Source organism: Mobula hypostoma, chromosome 2, assembly GCF_963921235.1.
Source record: "Mobula hypostoma chromosome 2, sMobHyp1.1, whole genome shotgun sequence".
Taxonomy (NCBI): Eukaryota; Metazoa; Chordata; class Chondrichthyes; order Myliobatiformes; family Myliobatidae; genus Mobula; species Mobula hypostoma.
In genome coordinates this window covers 242348392-242365769 of record NC_086098.1, presented here as the reverse complement: position 1 = coordinate 242365769, position 17378 = coordinate 242348392, and the positions used below count along the sequence as shown (strand labels likewise).

Below are 17378 nucleotides of genomic sequence, written 5' to 3'. Positions count from 1 at the left end.
GAAAAGGTCAGACATGATCAGCTGGAGCATACTTGATGGCTGAATGGCATAATTCTGCTCCTGTATCTGATGGTCCCATCTCTCCCTCGAAACAAGCAATAGAAACAATTGGGGTTCCAGGTGTTTCATGTGGAAATGAAACATAAACAGGCTCAGTCCTTCACCTCTGGCTCCAGGTGACCATTCCGCCCCTCCTGGGCCGTGCTATGCCAACCAGCAGTCTGTGAGAGGGAGGGGTCAGACTCCACCCTTCCCAGCAGGACGCAGGGTACAGACCAGAGAAGAATACAGCCCAAGAAGCCTCTGTACTAAACACAATGCCAAATTAAACTGAATCTGTAACGTTGATCTGCTACTCCCGCACCTCCCATCGATTTCCAAGGGCCCTGGGACAGAGTGTGTGCTTAACGGTGGGTCTGGAGCAGCTTGAGCTCTGCTTCGAGGCAGCAGTGGAAGTGCGGTCCCTCGCTGACATTTGTTCTAAATGCATGGAGTCCTGTCGATGTGTTGGAGTGCGGGCTGGGACCTGGGGTCCTCAACCAGGATAGTATACTAATTCAGCAAGTGTAGGAAAGCAGTCCTAGCCCGTGGCCATTCAGCAGTCAAATCAGGCCATTTGGTCTGTCTTGTACATGTTGACCAACGTGTCTCAACTAAGTTAGTTTTACTTGCCTGTGTTTGGCCCGTATCCCTCATGTACCCGTCTAAATGGTATTGAATAGCACAGTGGGGAGGGGGGAAGATATGTCGAGAGACCCCCCCCCCCGACCTTTCTCCTGTGTGTCTCCTGCTCACTGCCCCATGTTACTGACATTCTATTCCCTCCGCGCAGGTCTCGCTTCCTGGCAAAATGGGGGCCGGCACCAAGAACAAGGACGACCTGGTTGTGGCAGAGGTGGAGATTAACGATGTCCCCATCAGCTGCCGGAACCTACTGACCCGTGGACAGACCCAGGATGAGGTGCGAATGGGAGAGGGTTGGGGGGGGTGGTTAATGTCTGTTTGACTCTCTCTCTTCCTGTTACCCCAGTCCCAGACTGAGGAGTTGGGAGGATGATGTACTCTCCTTGCTATCATCCTGTTCCCATCCTTCACTGGGTGTAGGGGAGGGAGAGTCTCAATTATAGAGTCACAGCAACAAGTCCCCCTGGGCCAACACATCTGTGCTAATGTCAGTTGCTAGAACTGCTAACCTTTGATGTTTCAAGACCCTGGATCGATACTTAAGAGTTTAGAACAGTTTAAGAGTCTGTGCCAATCACTATGCCAATTTAAACTAAACATAAACACAAGATGCTGGAAATCCAGAGAAACACACACAAAATGCTGGAGGAACTCAGTAGGTCAGACAGCATCTTGGACCTTCTGAGTTCTTCCAGTATTTAGTGTGTGTTGTTCTTAAACTAAACTTATCTGCCTGCACATAATGCATGCCCTTCCATTCCTTGCCTATTCACTTACCTGTCACAATTACCTTTAAATACTGTGTCTGTATTGTCTCTGCTGCCACGACCAACCCATTCCAGGTGCCTGACAATCTTAAAAAAAAATCACATGCTTTGTGAATTTCCTTTAAATTCTTGCCCCCCCCCACCCCACCTCTATTTGACACCTATCCTTGGGGGCAGGGGGGTTGGTGGGAAAAAACTGCCCTATTTATAATGTTATAAATTATAATGCGTTTCGTAATGTTATGAGCTATCACGTCTCCCCTCAGCCTGTGACTTACATTTGTCCAACCTCTCTCCTGTTTGCTCATGCCCTCAAATCCAGGCAGCCTCCTGGTGAACTTGTTCTGCATCCATTCCAAAGCCCGCACATTTTTCCTGTGATGGGGCGACCAGAACGATAAAGATTAGCTTTATTTTTCACGTGTACATCAAACCTCGGAGGCAAACAGTAAATTGTGTTGTTAGTATTCCAAGTGCATCCAGTCCAAAGTTCTTTACAGCTGCAACATGACTTCCTGACCGATACTCAGCATTCCTGACGCCACCTTTACTACCCTTCCTACTTGTGTTGCCACTTTTCAGAGAGCGATGGACTTGCATGCTATAATTCCTCTGTACATCTGGCTAAGGGGGCCTGCCACTTACTCAGTTCATTCTCTTTACATTTAACCTTCCAAAGTGCCGCACCTCACGCTTGCCCGGATTGAACTCCCGTCTGCCATTCCTCTGACTATATCTGCAAATGTTTTATATCCTACTATATCCATCAACAACCACCTTTACTGTCCACAACTCCACCAGTGTTTGTGTCGTCTGCACTTTTAGCAGCTGATCTCTATTCTTAGAGTGTAGGAGATGGGCAAAACATTACAGCTCAGTACAGGCCCCTTGGCCCACGATGTTGTGCTGATCTTTCAATCAACTCAAGATCAGTCTAACTCTTCCCTCCAACGTAGCCCTCCATTTTCCATCATCCATGTGCCTATCTAAGAGTCTCTTAAAATGCCCTAATGTATCGGCCTCTACCTCCGCCAGCAGAGCACTCATGACTCTGTGAAAAGATCTATCTCTGATAACGTCCCTATACTTTCCTCTAATCACCTTAACATTATGCTCCTTTGTATTAGCCATTTCTACCCTTGGATAAAGTCCCTGGCTGTCATTTTAATCACCTTTATCAAGTCACCTTCCATTCTCCTTCATTGCAAAGAGAAAAGCCTTAGCTCACTCAACCTTTCCTTATATCAGTAATGATTTGGCGATATGAAGCAATATGAGTCAGCTGCACCTTTCCTCATTCCCTGTCATGCACTGTTGAACTTGAACCCCCCCCCCCACATTGGCTGGTCCGCAAGATTACTGTCAATATTAAACTGATCTGTGGTGCAAAAAAGGTTGGGGACCCCTGCTTACATGACATACTCTCTAATGTAGACAACATTCTGGTAAATCTACCCTGTGTCCACTGTAACTGTTGCACAACCTTCCTATAATGAGGCGAGCCGACTGGAACACAGTATTCCAAATGTAGTTTAACCAGGGCTTATAGAGCTGCAACATTAAACTCACAGCTCTTAAACTCAGTCCTCCAACCAATGAAGATCAACACACCATTCATCTCCTTATCCAAGACATTTATATAAATCACTAACAACAGAAGTCCTGGCAATGTTCACAGACCTCCGGTCATGCTAACTCCCTCCTCCACTGCCAGTTTGGAAATCATAGCTACTAGCTGGATCCCAATGCACCTTAACTTTCTGGATTAACCACTGTCAAATGCCTTACCAAAGTCCATGCAAAAAGTGCATTTACTGCCCTATACCTCATCAGTCATCTTGACAAATTTTGTGAAGGTCTCTAGCTCTACAGATGGACCATTTTGTCACAGAGCACTGAAACAAGTCCTTCAGCCCAAATTATCCATGCCTACCAAGTCTTGTTAACCTGTGTTTGTCCTATATCCTTTGAAACCTTTCCTGTCTAGCTGCCTGTATGCAGTAAGTTCTGTTACGAGAGCTGTCTACTCCCACATGCCTCACAGACCACTTGATTTCATTAGCCAGGTCACCGTTTGTTCCAGAACCCTGCTTTATTTGTTTATTACTTGTGTACCTAGTGTGGAATAGACCCTTCTTGCCCAATGAGCTGCGCCAGCTACCAACGCGCCTATTCAACCTGAGCCTAATCACCAGGCAATTCACAGTGTCCTATTATCCTACTAAGCGGTAGGAAGAAACCAGATCCCCAGGAGGAAACCCATGAGCACGTGGGAAGAACATTCAACTGCCTAACAAGAGTTGGAATTGAATTGTGAACTCTGACGCCCCAAGCTGTAGCAGTGTCGAGCTAACAGTTATGTTACTGTGGCATGTGCACGCGAGCTGATTTTATTCTCTTATGGGTTTTGGAGGGTGGGGGGGGGTGTTTACACAGTGAAATGAAAGTTCTTACCTTTCCTCTGTCTCTCGTTGTGCAGGTGAGTCGGTTGTCTGGAGCCGCTGTGTCCACGCGTGGGAGGTTTATGTCTCCGGAGGAGAAAGCACAAACCACCCCTGGGTATGTACTGACTTAGTCAGCAATTGTCCCCACCTCCCCCAGAACCCCAGAAGGAGATTGGGGTTTCCCCCCCCATCACTTCAGGCCATACAGCCCTCTGTTTACGGATCCAAATCTGCCTCCTGAATCACCGGATAGATCTTAAGGCCCAGACACCAGACATAATCTCCAGAATGTGTGTTGGAGGGGCAGTGGTGCTGAGGGATCAGCCCACTGAAGGAGGGGTGGAATTGATGGTGGGGGAGGAGAGTTCCACACCATCAGAATGGCTGGTGCCTGGCAGAAACTGATCTGTTGAGGAGGGAAGTGCTCTGGGTGTGGTCATGCTAATCTTCCTCTGCTCTTCACCACCTGTGTGACTGGTTCAGCCTGCTTATTTATTTTCGCCCTTTTCTCCTGTAGGAGTTCCCAGGCTGACCTGGTGCGAACAGCCTTCTGTCCTGCATTCACAATGTCTACATCCTTTTATCCACGTTCTCACTCTTTAACCACACCCGTTCACTCTGTGACCAGACCAGAATAGGTTTACTATCATTGTCTTGATGTGAAAATTGTTGCTTTGCAGCAGCAGTGCAATACAAAAACATAAAATTTACAAAGTATTTAAATAGTGTAAAGGCAAAAGGAATAATGTGGTTCATGGACCGTTCAGAAATATGGTGCAGGGGAAGAATTAGTAATTCGTACATGGGCACCCTTGTTTTACTGCATCAGACCTGCTCTACCTCCCTTTAGCTTAACAATCTCTGTCCTTACCAGTTCTAAGGAAGGGCCTCCAACCCAAAGCATCAGCTCTCTGTAAGACTCTGCAGACGCTGCTGAACCTGCTGAGCGTTTTCAAAGGTCAAAATCTTCAAAGTACATATCTGTCAACATATACTACGGGCATTTCCCTGTGGGCATTCACAGTAAATACAAAGAAACGTAGTTGAATAAATGAAAAACTGCATACAAAGACAAACAACCAACCAATGTGCAAAAGGCAGCAATTTCTCAGCATCTGCAGTGTTTTGATTTTGCAGGTTTGTTTTGTAGGTGCACCGTGGTCTGGAGGAATGTAATTTTGTTTGGTTCTTTCTGTGTACAGTCAGATGACAGTGAATTTGAACTCAATGTAGGTTTTCAACTCAGACGTATTAGTGCTCTACTTGCTGAGTAGTTGTTCCGGATTCCTGTGTCTGTGGTCTCTTGTGTCTTGTTTTTGATTTTTTTCTGTTCTCTCACTTTGCTGTTGAATTGACTTTATTTCTTACATCCTTTACATACATGAGGAATAAAAATCTTTACGTTACGTCTCCATCTAAATGTGCAATCATAGTAAATTATAATAAATAGAGCAGTCAATGTAATATAGAAATACGGTCAAATCAGCGTGTGTTAATCACTCTGATGGCCTGGTGGAAGAAGCTGTCCGGGAGCCTGTCGATCCTGGCTTTTATGCTGTGGTACTGTTTCCCAGATGGTAGCAGCTGGAATAGATTGTGGTTGGAGTGACTCGGGTCCCCAAAGATCCTTTGGGCCCTTTTTTCACACGTCTTTGTAAATGTCCTGAATCATGAGAAATTCACAACTACAGATGCGCTGGGCTGTCCGTACCACTCTCTGCAGAATCCTGTGATCAAGGGAGGTACAGTTCCCATACCAGGCAGTGATGCAGCCAGTCAGGATGCTCTCAATTGTGCCCCTGCAGAAAATTCTAAGGATTCGGGAGCCCATACCAAACTTACTCAACCGCCTGAGGCAAAACCGTCTGCCTTTTTCACCACACAGCTGGTGTGTGCAAATCACATGAGGTCCTCAGACGTGGATATTGAGGAGCTTAAAACTGTCCACCCTCTGAACTCCAGATCCACTGATGTCAATTCAGGGTTAGCCTGTCTCCCTTCCTCCTGTAATCCACAACCAGCTCCTTTTTGCAGGATTAATGGGAGTGGGGTGCATGTGGTGTGGCGACTACCTGGTAACTTTCTGAATTTTCTTCCTCCTCTCTCTCTGCAGGGACCGTGCCCTCTGCCTCCACATTCAAGGCCAGACACGTGAGGTTGTTGACAGTGAGTATATGCCCATGACATCCTGGTGGTTGTAGTCCAGGCCTTTGAGCTCATTCGACAGAGAGCATCCGCTTCCCCAGCCTGTTCAGACTCGATGCCCTGGTAGGGCTTCTGGAGGTCCCTCAGGCCCCTGCTCACTGACAGTGCCCACCCCACTCTTCTTTGGTTGGCAACTAATGTCTCAGGCCACATCCACCAGTCACCGTGCAGAACCAGCATTCGGTATGGCCATAAAATTTCCATCATCTCACATTCAGGATTCTGATCATACTGGACCTGCAAATTTCCCAGACTGTTGGATGTTATTCCCATTACTATTCTGACACTTCAATTCAACTGCTTTTATGTTATACAGCATTGGTAATTGTTCTATTGTTTTCCATACGATACGGGAGCAAACTAGCCATTTGGCCCATCAAGCCTGCTGTACTATCCAATCATTGCTGATTTTTCTTCACAACCACCACCCCCCCACCCCCTTACCCTTTATAACCCTTAACCCACCTCACTCCCTTACCAATCACAAACTTTTCAATCTCTGTACCCAGTGACTTGGCCTTTACCGTTGTCTGCAATTAATTCCAAAGATTCACCATTCTCTGTCAAGAAATTCCTCCTCATCTCTGTTCCGCTTCCCGTTATTCTGAAGCTATGTCCTCTGATCCTAGACTTTCCATGTCCTCTATGTCCAAGCCTTTTAGTATCTCCTACATTACTGTATTGGCTCTGGTATTGTCATATGTACTGAGATACAATGAAAAACTTTTGTTTGCATTTTATCCATAAATGAGTACACTGAGGTAGTAAAAAGAAAACAATGCAGAGTACAGTGTTACATTTACAGAGAAAGGACAGTGCAGGCAGACAAAGTGCAAGGGCACTTCAGTAGGTTAGGAGATTAAGTTCATCTTTAGCTTATAAGAAGTCTGATGGCAGTGGATAGACGCTGTTCTTGAGTGTGGTGGATCTGGTGTATTAGTCTCCAGTGAACACAAACTTTAAAGGGACCATGAAAACTTGGGCTGGGTTTCAGGGCAGTGTGGAAACCGGGATCCTGGTGTGTGGGAAGGGATTGTGTGGTGACCAAATGTCAATCCATCAGGATTTTGTGGAGAGTAAATTTTTACTGTACTGTGGATGGCCAGGCTGCTGCAAGTCCAACTGTGTGAGTTGCTGGCGAACCTGCCACTTTCAGAGTCTGTACCTTGAGGGGAGAGTGGGAACACTTGCTGGGCTGAGGTAATTGGTTAGGGTCTGGAGGATGAAGAAAGTGGAGTGCGTGAAGCGTTGTAGCTCTGCTGATACTGTCCTCCTATAGAAACCAGGCTGAGAGAACAAACCTCGCTTTGAGGCATAGCCAGGTGTTCACTGCGCAGCCTGACAGCTGTCAAGGTCGGCATTGTCACTGGGAGTTCACGGCTTCCTGAGACCATGTATTACTGTGGTCAGTTGTAAAGGGATGGTTATGGGGTGGGGGCCAGGGTAGAGGGAGGGGCAGTACTGAAGGAGCATCGCACTTTGGAAGGGGTGAAACTGAGGGAGCTTCACACTGTGGGAGGGTCGGTACAGAGAGCATCACACCGTGGAGGGGCTGTATTGAGGGAGCATCACACTCCGGGAGGGGTGATACTAAGGGAGCTTCACACTGTGGGAGAGATGGTACTGAGGCAATGTAATGCTGGGCGTGCAGTACTGATGGAGCATCAAACTGCGGGAGGGGCAGTATTGTAGGAGTGTCGCTCTGTTCAAACTTTGGATATTTTTGACAGTATTTATTCCTTGACTAAAAAAAATAAGAACAGCGGGTCAGGCAGCATCTGCACTGGAGAATGGACAGTTGACATTAAATGGTCACAACCATCCATTCCCCTCCACAAATATTGTCTGACCAGCTGAGTTCCTCTACCCCTCTCTTTATGCTTCAGATTTCGGCATCTACCGTCCTGTCTGTCTCTGTTTTTCCTGTTTTTCATTATAACAGGTATGAAAGGCAAACTCAGGTGCTGGAAATTGCAATTAAATACAAAATCCATTGAGCTGGCCAGTAGGTTGGGCAGTAGCTGGAGAGGTCACTGGGTTGGGTCAATTACTCTTCAGTTAAAGCAATTCTGATTAAAGGTGACCAACCTGATACATTAACTCTGTGCCTACACCTGACCTGCTGAGAGTTCCCATCTCACTACCTGCTGGTAATCACATTATAATTCTTCAGGGTATTTCCTACATTACTGGTGTGGTAATATTCCAGGGTTCCAGGGTTGGGAGAGGTGGTGGAGAAGGTGGCCTCTGTCTGTCTGCTCTTGGACTGTATTCCTTGGAGTTTAGAAGAATGAGGGGAGACATCATAGAAACATTTCGAATGTTAAACGGCATGGACAGAGTGGATGTGGCAAAGTTGTTTCCCATGATGGGGGAGTCTAGTACGAGAGGGCATGACTTCAGGATTGAAGGGCGCCCTTTCAGAACAGAAATGCGAAGAAATTTTTTTAGTCAGAGGGTGGTGAATCTATGGAATTTGTTGCCATGGCCAGCAGTGGAGGCCAAGTCATTGGGCGTATTTAAGGCAGAGATTGATAGGTATCTGAGTAGCCAGGGCATCAAAGGTTATGGTGAGAAGGCGGGGCAGTGGGACTAAATAGGATAAAATGGATCAGATGATAAAATGGTGGAGCAGACTCGATGGGCCGAATGGCCTACTTCTGCTCCTTTGTCTTATGGTCTTTATGTTGCTATTTCAGCTTCATAAAACTCTGCTTAAGCCACGTCTGGAGTATTGCGTTCGACTCTGGTTGCCTCTTTATAGGGAGGATGTAGAGAGGGTATAGAAGAGGTTTACCAGGATGTTGCCTGAATTAAAGGGCATATGCTTTTAATAAAGGTTGGATAAACTAGGATAGATGTCTTAGGACTGGTGGTGGCTAAGACATTTATAAAGTTATGAGAGGTGTGGACAGGGTAGAATCATTCACCTAGGGCAGAACTGTCAAATACTAGAGAATGTGTGTTTAAGGTGATGTGGGGGGAATATTCAAAGATGATGTGCTGGGCAAGTTTCTTAACACAGAGTGGTGGTTGGCAGGAATGCATTGTCAGGTGGTGGTGGAGGCAGATACAACAGAGACATTTAAGGGACCTCAAATGAATATGGAGGGATGTGGTCCACATGCAGGCAGAGGAATTAGGTTAGTTTGTTAGTTTGGTACAGCCTGATAGGATGAAGGGCTTGTTCCTGTTCTGTGTTCTATAGGCTGGAGTGAGCATCAGAGCCTTGAAGCCAGTACTTTTGGAAAGCCTCAGCAGATCAGGTAGCGCCTGGGATGAGAGAAACAGGATTAACGTTTTGAGTTGGGGAACTGTACTTGGAAGATGGCACATGGAGCCAAGCCGTGCTTTCCTCTGCACAGGTGCTGCCTCACCTGTAACTGTCAGATTTCTAGCAAGCTCTGTATGGCATCCTGTTAAAGCTGCCCCAAGTGTCTGTGTCAATGAGGGAGAGAAAGGGGGATCTGTTGGAGGATTATGGTGCTCATGGACTCTTGCACTTCATACTAAAGCAAACACGAGGCAGATTTGTCACTTGTATTCTTGGTTCTCCCAATTCCTTTTTGCAGAGGCTGTTAACCGAATTAAAGAGATAATTGCGAATGGAGTGGTGAAGGCCCAGATCTCTTCCGCCTCCACGTTCAATGATGCCATGGTTACGGTGTACCATCAACCAGCCCCAGCTGTTCACCCTTCGTCCGCCACACCAAAGTCGCAGGCCGGGGTAAGTCTGGCGCAATGTCACTATCACCCCGTCCGTAGATCCTCACTTTGCCCTGGAACTGTGATGATACATTCCACATTCTGTTTTGAACCTGTATTGTACTTTGTACTAAGCAACTTGTGTTGTTCCTGCTCTGGGAATGTTTGATGGAATAGTGCAGTGACAACTCTATTCTGTGTTAGTGTAGGGAGAGCTCGATGCTGTACCCAACCTGTGTCTTACTCTGGAATACATGTTTGATGAGATAGTATAGGCGGAGCTTGACACTACCCAATCTGCCTTACTTTTCTGGCAGTGTTTGATAGGACCTTTGTTATCTGTCCAACCTGTTTCCTATTCTGGGTGCAGTATTTTCCACTCAGCATGCCTGAGAGATCTGGATTAAGAATTGGAGTGTGTACAATGAATGTGGCTCTGCTGAGACTGTTCTGCACAAACTGGGCCGATGGTGAAAGCTGGTAATATTCATCCTTTGGATTGAAGACTTTAATGCGGGCTGGCTGTTTGCTTCTTCACCAACTGTGTTAAACCACTGGTACTGCAATGCTGTGCACACTAATTCTGGGTCATGATACTGATTGGGTAGGGATATGCCTGTCCACTGGATCCTTATCCTATCGCCTCCTACAGCTTACTCCTTTCTGTACAGAGACTCCCTCAAGCGCTACCTCCCTGTAGCTGGTCACCAACATCCTCCCATCCGAAATCTCATCCATGATCTCACAAGTTTGCAAGTGATTGTGGCATAAGATGAAACCTGGAAGTGTACAGGGATTGTTGAGGTGGCAGGAGTCAAATTGCAGAGATGGCTGAAGTCAGGACCTTCTCTCGAAAGTTGGTCAATATAAACAAATAAGGCAGAAGTTGCGGTGGAGATGTGGAGAGTTGAGAAACTCTCTTATAGTTTTCTTTCCTTGGCTGTCTGTGCATAATATTCTTGGTGCATCCATCACAAAGGCTGTGGAAGGAAGGTTCACCATTCTATCAGTATTAATCACAAACTCCAAAATCTGGGTCTCTATAGCACCCACTGCAATTGGATCTTTGACCACCTTACTGGGAGACCACAGTGTGGCTTGGTAATAACATCTCCTCCTTGACAGTCAACAGACAGATATCAAGGATGCATGCTTAGCCCACTGTTCTACTCTGCCTATACCCACGACTGTGTGGATAAGTACAGGTCAAGTGCCATCTATAAATTCACCAATGATACCATTGTAAGTACAATCTCAGATGGTGGAGAGGAAGTGTACGGGAATGAGATGGATTGGGTGATTGAGTGGTGTCTACCACCTTCTCACACAACCTCAGCAAGACCAAAGAAGTGATTGGGGATTTCGGGAAGGGGAAGTCAGGAGAACACAGACCAATCCTCATTGAGAGATCAATGGTGGAAAGGGTGAGCAGCTTCAAGTTCCCACGCATCAGTATAGGCCAACGCATTGATTCACTCATGGGCACACCAGCAGCTCTATTTCATTAGGAGTTTGACTAGATTTGTTATGTCACCAAAGATTCCTACAAATTTCTACTGACGTACAGTGGGCTGGTTACATCACTGTTTGCTATGAGGCTCTAGTGCACAGGATTGCCAGAACCTGCAGAGGGTTGTGAAGTCGGCAACTCCCTCATAGACACCACCCTCCCCACCATGGAAGTGCCCCAAGAAGCCAGCATCCATCATTAAGGACCCCTGGGATATGAATTCATCATTACTGCCATCATGGAGGAGCCAGACACCTCACGTTGAATGATTCAGAAGCAGCTTCTTCCCCAATTTACTAGTCTTTGGTGACATACCAAATCTCATCAAACTCCAAATGAAGTATAGCCTTCTTGTGAAAGTTAATTTTTGACATGTACTTTTAAAAGTCTGTATAATAAGCCTCTTCTCTCACTCTGCAGATGCATTACGTCCAAGATAAAGTGTTTGTGGGTCTTGAGCAAACCACGCCGGCCTTCAACATCAAGGAGAAAGTGGAGGGTCCGGGGGGCTCCTACCTGCAGCACATACAAGCCGAGACGGGTGCCAAGGTCTTCCTACGTGGCAAGGGTTCGGGCTGCCTGGAGCCTGCCTCTGGGAGGGAGGCCTTTGAGCCAATGTATATTTATATCAGGTATCCAATGTGTTTTCAGCTTTTCTCACAGGGTCATGGTGAGATTCAGGAAGGAGAAAGGCCTTTTCAGCCCACTCAGTCCTACATTGTAACATCGGGCAATTAACCCACCAACTTGCCCACTCTGGGGCAAGGAACTGAGGGAAATCCAATGAGACAGACACACACAGCTGGAGGTTGAGATTGAACCTGACTCGGGCTGTGAAGCAGCTGGTCTTCAGGCTACACCATTGTTGCTTAGTTTTTGTATTCTCAGTTCTAGCTGTCAGGCCGTTATTTGTGGGTAAACTTGCTCTGTTTAAAGTCAATCATAGAACCATCACACAATGGTTGGTGCAGGATCTGAAATTGCAGCATTGGTATATCTGAAGTTAGGACTGAACGTCGAGGATGTAGAGGAAGATTGACTCTCTGTTTAACCTTTGCTGTCCCTCTACCACGCGAGCGTGTCACTGGATCAGAGGAGTTTGGGACTGTGAAACTGGGGCTTTACTTATCTTGTTTGAGTATCACAGGCAGCGACTGATGGCATGGCTAATTCTGGACCCTGCACTGACCTGTCTCTCTTTCTCTCAGCCATCCCAAACCAGAGGGTCTGTCAGCTGCCAGGAAGCTGTGTGAAAGCCTACTGCAGACTGTGAGTAATGGGTGGGTTGTTGGCATGTGTCTCGAACCCTGACATCCTGCACTTTAGCTTGCTTCATGGTGAATATGCAGGCAACACAAATCCATACGATACATGGGTGGGTGGAGAGGTGAACTCGTAACCAATTTCACCTGTCCACTCATAAACTGTGGTTGTTCCTGGCACTGTCTGTACATTCTCCCTGTGACCACGTGGCTTCCTTTGGGCGCTCTGGTTTACTCCCACATTTCAAAGACATACGGGTTAGGGTTTGTAAGTTGTAGAAGTGCTATGTTGGCACCAGAAACGTGACACTTGTGAGTTGCACAATCCTTGGACTGTGTTTATCGTTGACCAAACGATGCATTTCACTGTATGCTTCTATGTACTTGTGACAAATAATCATGATCTTAATCTTAACCTTGCTACCACCCCTGGGTTTAATCTGACCCTCTGATCTGTGTCCATGCGGCGTGAAGTTTGTGAATTTGGGCCTTCTGGAGTCACTTGTGTGTTGGTGAACTCAGCAGGCCAGGCAGCATCTCTAGGAAGAGGTACAGTCGACATTTTGGGCCGAGATCCTTCGTCAGGACTAACTGAAAGGAGAGTTAGTAAGAGATTTGAAAGAGGGAGGGGGAGTTCCAAAATGATGGGAGAAGACAGGAGGGGGAGGGATGGAGCCAAGAGCTGGACAGGTGATTGGCAAAAGGGACATGAGAGGATCATGGGACAGGAGGCCCGGGGAGAAAGACAAGGGGGAGGACCCAGAGGATGGGCAAGGGGTATAGACAGAGGGAGAAAAAGGAGAGTGAGAGAATGGCTCCATCCCTCCCCCTCCTGTCTTCTCCTATCATTTTGGATCTCCCCCTCCCCCTCCCACTTTCAAATCCCTTACTCACTCTTCCTTCAGTTAGTCCTGACGAAGGGTCTCGGCCTGAAACGTCGACTGTACCTCTTCCTAGAGATGCTGCCTGGCCTGCTGCGTTCACCAGCAACTTTGATGTGTGTTGCTTGAATTTCCGGCATCTGCAGAATTCCTGTTGTTTGTGTCAATTGTGTGTTTTACATAGACAGAGGCCGTTTGGCTCTGTGGGTCAAGTTCCCCTACTTATCTCCCTGTAACTTATTCTCCTTCAGAGTGCCGGTGACTAGTGGCGTTCCGCAGGGGTTGGTGTTGGGACTGCTTTTTACGTTAGATACGGGATTTTATGTGGCCAAGCTTGTGGACGATATGAATTTAGGTGGAGGGGCGGGTAGTGTTGAGGAAGTAATGAGGCTGAAGAAGGACTGGGACAGATTGGGAGATTGGACAAAGAAGTGGCAGATGGAATACAGTGTCAGGAAGTGTATGGTCACGCACTCTGGCAGAAGGAACAAAGGCATAGACTACTGTGAAAAAGTCTTGGGTGAGAAGGAAGAAAAGTGTAGACTACAGTACCGTGAAAAAGTCTTGGGCACAATATACAGCTAGGATGCCCATGACTTGTGCAATACACTAGTAATTTTATATATTACACTGCACTCCAGCCACGAAAAAAAAAGACACGTCATGACATGTGAGTGATAAACCTGATTCGGATATGGGTCTCTTGTGGACTGAGAGTGGAAGGGGGGCAGGGAGAGGGTAATTATAGGTGGGAAAAGGGGAAGAGAGAGGGGAGGGAGCGGGAAGTAGCAGAGAGACATTCTTTGTAATCAAATGATCTTACCTGGTGTCTCAGGGCTGGGTGTGTCTGCTTCTGTACCACTTCCCCCTGACCCCTGGTACTCCTCTGTCACCTGTCCCACATCCCTCCCGTAGCTCTCCACCCAACATCCTTTGCTCCCGCCAGATTTACAAGCTCGGGTGGTGAGGAGGGCAAATGCAATGTTAGCATTCATTTCAAGGGACAAGAATATAAAAGCAAGAACGTAATCCTGAGGCTGAGCAGTTTTGGGCCCTTGATCCAAGAAAGAATGTGCTAACATTGGAGAGCATTCAGAGGAAATTCATGAGAATGATTCGGGGAATAAAAGGGTTGTTGTATGAGTAGAGTTTGGCTGTGGATCTGTACTGACTGGAATTTAGAAGAATGAGGGGAGAATCTCATCAAAACCTATTGCATGTTGAAAGGTTTTGGTAGACTGATGTGGAGAGGATGTTTCTGATAGTGGGAGAGTCTAGGACTAGAGGGCACAACCTCAGAATAGGGGGATCTCCATTCAGAATCAAGATAAGAGGGAATTTCTTTAGCCGGGGGGGTGGGGGGCACGTGAATCTGGAATTCATTGCTACAGATGGCTGTGGAGGCAAAGTCATTGGTGTATTTAAGGTGGAGGTTGATGAGTTCTTGATTAGTCAGGGTGTGTGAGGTTACAGGGAGAAGGCAGAAGAATGGGGTTGAGAAAGAAATGGATCAGGCTTGATGAAATGGCAGAGCTGGCTCAGTGGGATAAATGGTCTCATTCTGCTCTTATCTCTTATGCTCAGTAACTGTGCCAGATTCCACCCCTCACCACACACGGGGGCTGTTTATATCAGCAAATTAACCCCACAAACCCATACGTCATTGGATGTGCAAGGGAACCAGAGCACTTGGGGGGGGACTATGCAATCACAGATATTACCACAGAGGAATATGGGCACACGAGGCACACGCAGACATGCAGAGACAGAGATTGGGATTGAACCCTCTTCTCTGAGCTATGAGGCAACAGCACTACCCGCTGCACCATAGCACTGCAATAATGAGTGGAGAGTGCTGTGCGCATTCTAACTGATCGAATTTCCTTTCTGTTTCCATTCAGGTTCACAGTGAGCATGCCAGATTCCTCAGTCAAATGAACTCTGCAGCCATTCCACCTCAAGGTAACTTTCGGGATAAAAGTGGACTAAGGCTTTCCTGTCACAGATCCTCCATTAGCAGATCCTTGTCACTCTGATGAAACAATTGCCCTGGCCCATCCATCTCCTTTACAGTACCCTTCTGCACGGATAGACAGACCATACAACATAGCTGAATTAGGCCATTTGGGGCATTGAGCCTGCTCCGTCATCCCATCCTGGCTGATTTACTCAACTCCTTTGATGCCCTGACTAATCAAAAGCCTATCAATCTCCAATTCAGATATATCCAATGACCTAGGCTTCACATCCGCATGTCATAATGAACTCCACAAATTCACCACCGTCAGGCTAAGGAAATTCCTCCTCATCTGTTCTAAAGGCACGTTTGATAGCTTTCAATGAGAATCTCACCTCCTGCTAAACTCCAGCAAGTACAGGCCCAGAGCCATTAATAGCTCCTCATATATTAACCCTTTCATTCTCAGGATCATTCTCGTGAACGTTTTCTGGACCCTCTCCAATGCAAGCACATCTTAGATAAAGGGCCCAGAACTGCTCACAATACCCTGTGCAGTCTGACGAATCCCTCATAAAGCTTCGGTATTACATTCTTGCTTTTGTATTCTAGTCCTCTCAAAGTGAATGCTAACTTTGTATTTGCCTTTCTTACCACTGACTCAACCTGCAAGTTAACCCTTGGGGAATCCTGCACGAGGATTCACCTTTATTCCTTCTGCTGAAGTGCATGACCATTCACTTCCATCTGTCCATTCTCATAATCTGTCTGAAACCTTCTGCAGACTCCCTAACTGACTCTTCTAATCCAGGTAATATCCTGGCGAACTATTTCTGCATCCTATCCAAAGCCACCACATCCTGTAATAGGGTGACCAGAACTGCAGACAGTCTAACCAAAGTTTTATACAGCTGCAGCAGCACTTCCTGACCCTCATCCAACTGATGAAAGCAGGCCTTCTTTGCATCCCTTGTGTTTCCACTATCAGGGAGCTCTGGACTTGGATCCCTCTGTACCAAGGCTCCCACCATTGACTGTGTGTTCTCCTCTTTTGTCTTCCGCTACAGGTTACCAGCAAGTGCCAGGAGGGGTTCCTCAGCAGCCCTATTACCCAGGCCAGGGGTACCAGCCTGGCTACCCGATGAACCCTGTTCCTATCCAGCCCTCTCCGAGTTCGTACCCGAGGCAGTGTGGCCCCAACACCGCCCCCTTCCCTGTGTCAGGGGCTGCACAGCCGGTGGGAGTCCCTACACAGGTGGGTTCAGGCGGTGGGGGTGATGGCAGGTGGGGCAGAAGCCGAAAGTGGTGTGTTCAAGTGCAGGCCTGAAATGGGCTGCATCCATGTTCGTAATGTCTGGATTGGCATCCATGTGCTCGTGGCCCAGATTGGATCCGTGTTTAGCTCATGTTTATTGGTGCGATAGCAGAGGTCAGGTGGGCCTTTGCCTCGAGGCCTGCCCTGGAGGAGTACCTTACGTGGGTGCTTGGTGGAGGAGGGGGGTTGGACGCTGGGAGGTTCAGGCTGCACACAGTAATTCCCGCCCGTATCTGCCGGCAGACTGCCCCCGGTGTTGGATACGCACCACCTTTACCCGCCAGTACAGCCAATTACAGCGGAATGCCAGCCACAGGGAGACCCGGACCCCCACTACCCCCACCTCAGGGACAGAAGAGGCGTTTCACGGAGGAGAGCGAGGAGGAGCCACCGCTACTGGGTTACCAGGTGGGAGACATGCCCCTTCCTGTGGCGGGGAAACGGAGACCAGGCCAACGTGTGCACTGGGTGGGAGGGGCCACCGGCCAATGCTCTCTGCTGAAGACCTCCAACTCCCTTGACCCCTCGTGTACTCCCAAACTCCCCAAGCTCCCATTTCCTTCACAGAAAGGGACATGCTCACGCAGTCCCATCTCGAGCTGGTGCCCTCCCCAACAACGAGACCATTGGAAGCGTGTCCCTCCCTGT

The 17378-nt window shown here is 47.5% G+C and overlaps 1 protein-coding gene across 5 annotated transcripts in view; it reads left to right on the top strand.

The window, feature by feature from the left end:
* khdc4 (KH domain containing 4, pre-mRNA splicing factor) overlaps positions 1-17378 on the top strand; it is a 32718-nt gene that overhangs the window by 1960 nt on the left and 13380 nt on the right. For 4 of the 5 annotated variants that reach the window (XM_063041811.1, XM_063041814.1, XM_063041813.1 and 1 more), the window contains exons 3-11: positions 833-961; positions 3931-4010; positions 6009-6061; positions 9673-9827; positions 11736-11947; positions 12524-12584; positions 15360-15420; positions 16483-16670; positions 16974-17138. In XM_063041811.1, coding sequence (XP_062897881.1) covers positions 833-961; positions 3931-4010; positions 6009-6061; positions 9673-9827; positions 11736-11947; positions 12524-12584; positions 15360-15420; positions 16483-16670; positions 16974-17138 — 1104 coding nt within the window. The remainder of the gene's footprint in view (positions 1-832; positions 962-3930; positions 4011-6008; positions 6062-9672; positions 9828-11735; positions 11948-12523; positions 12585-15359; positions 15421-16482; positions 16671-16973; positions 17139-17378) is intronic. The other variant, XM_063041815.1, reaches the window with a different exon arrangement.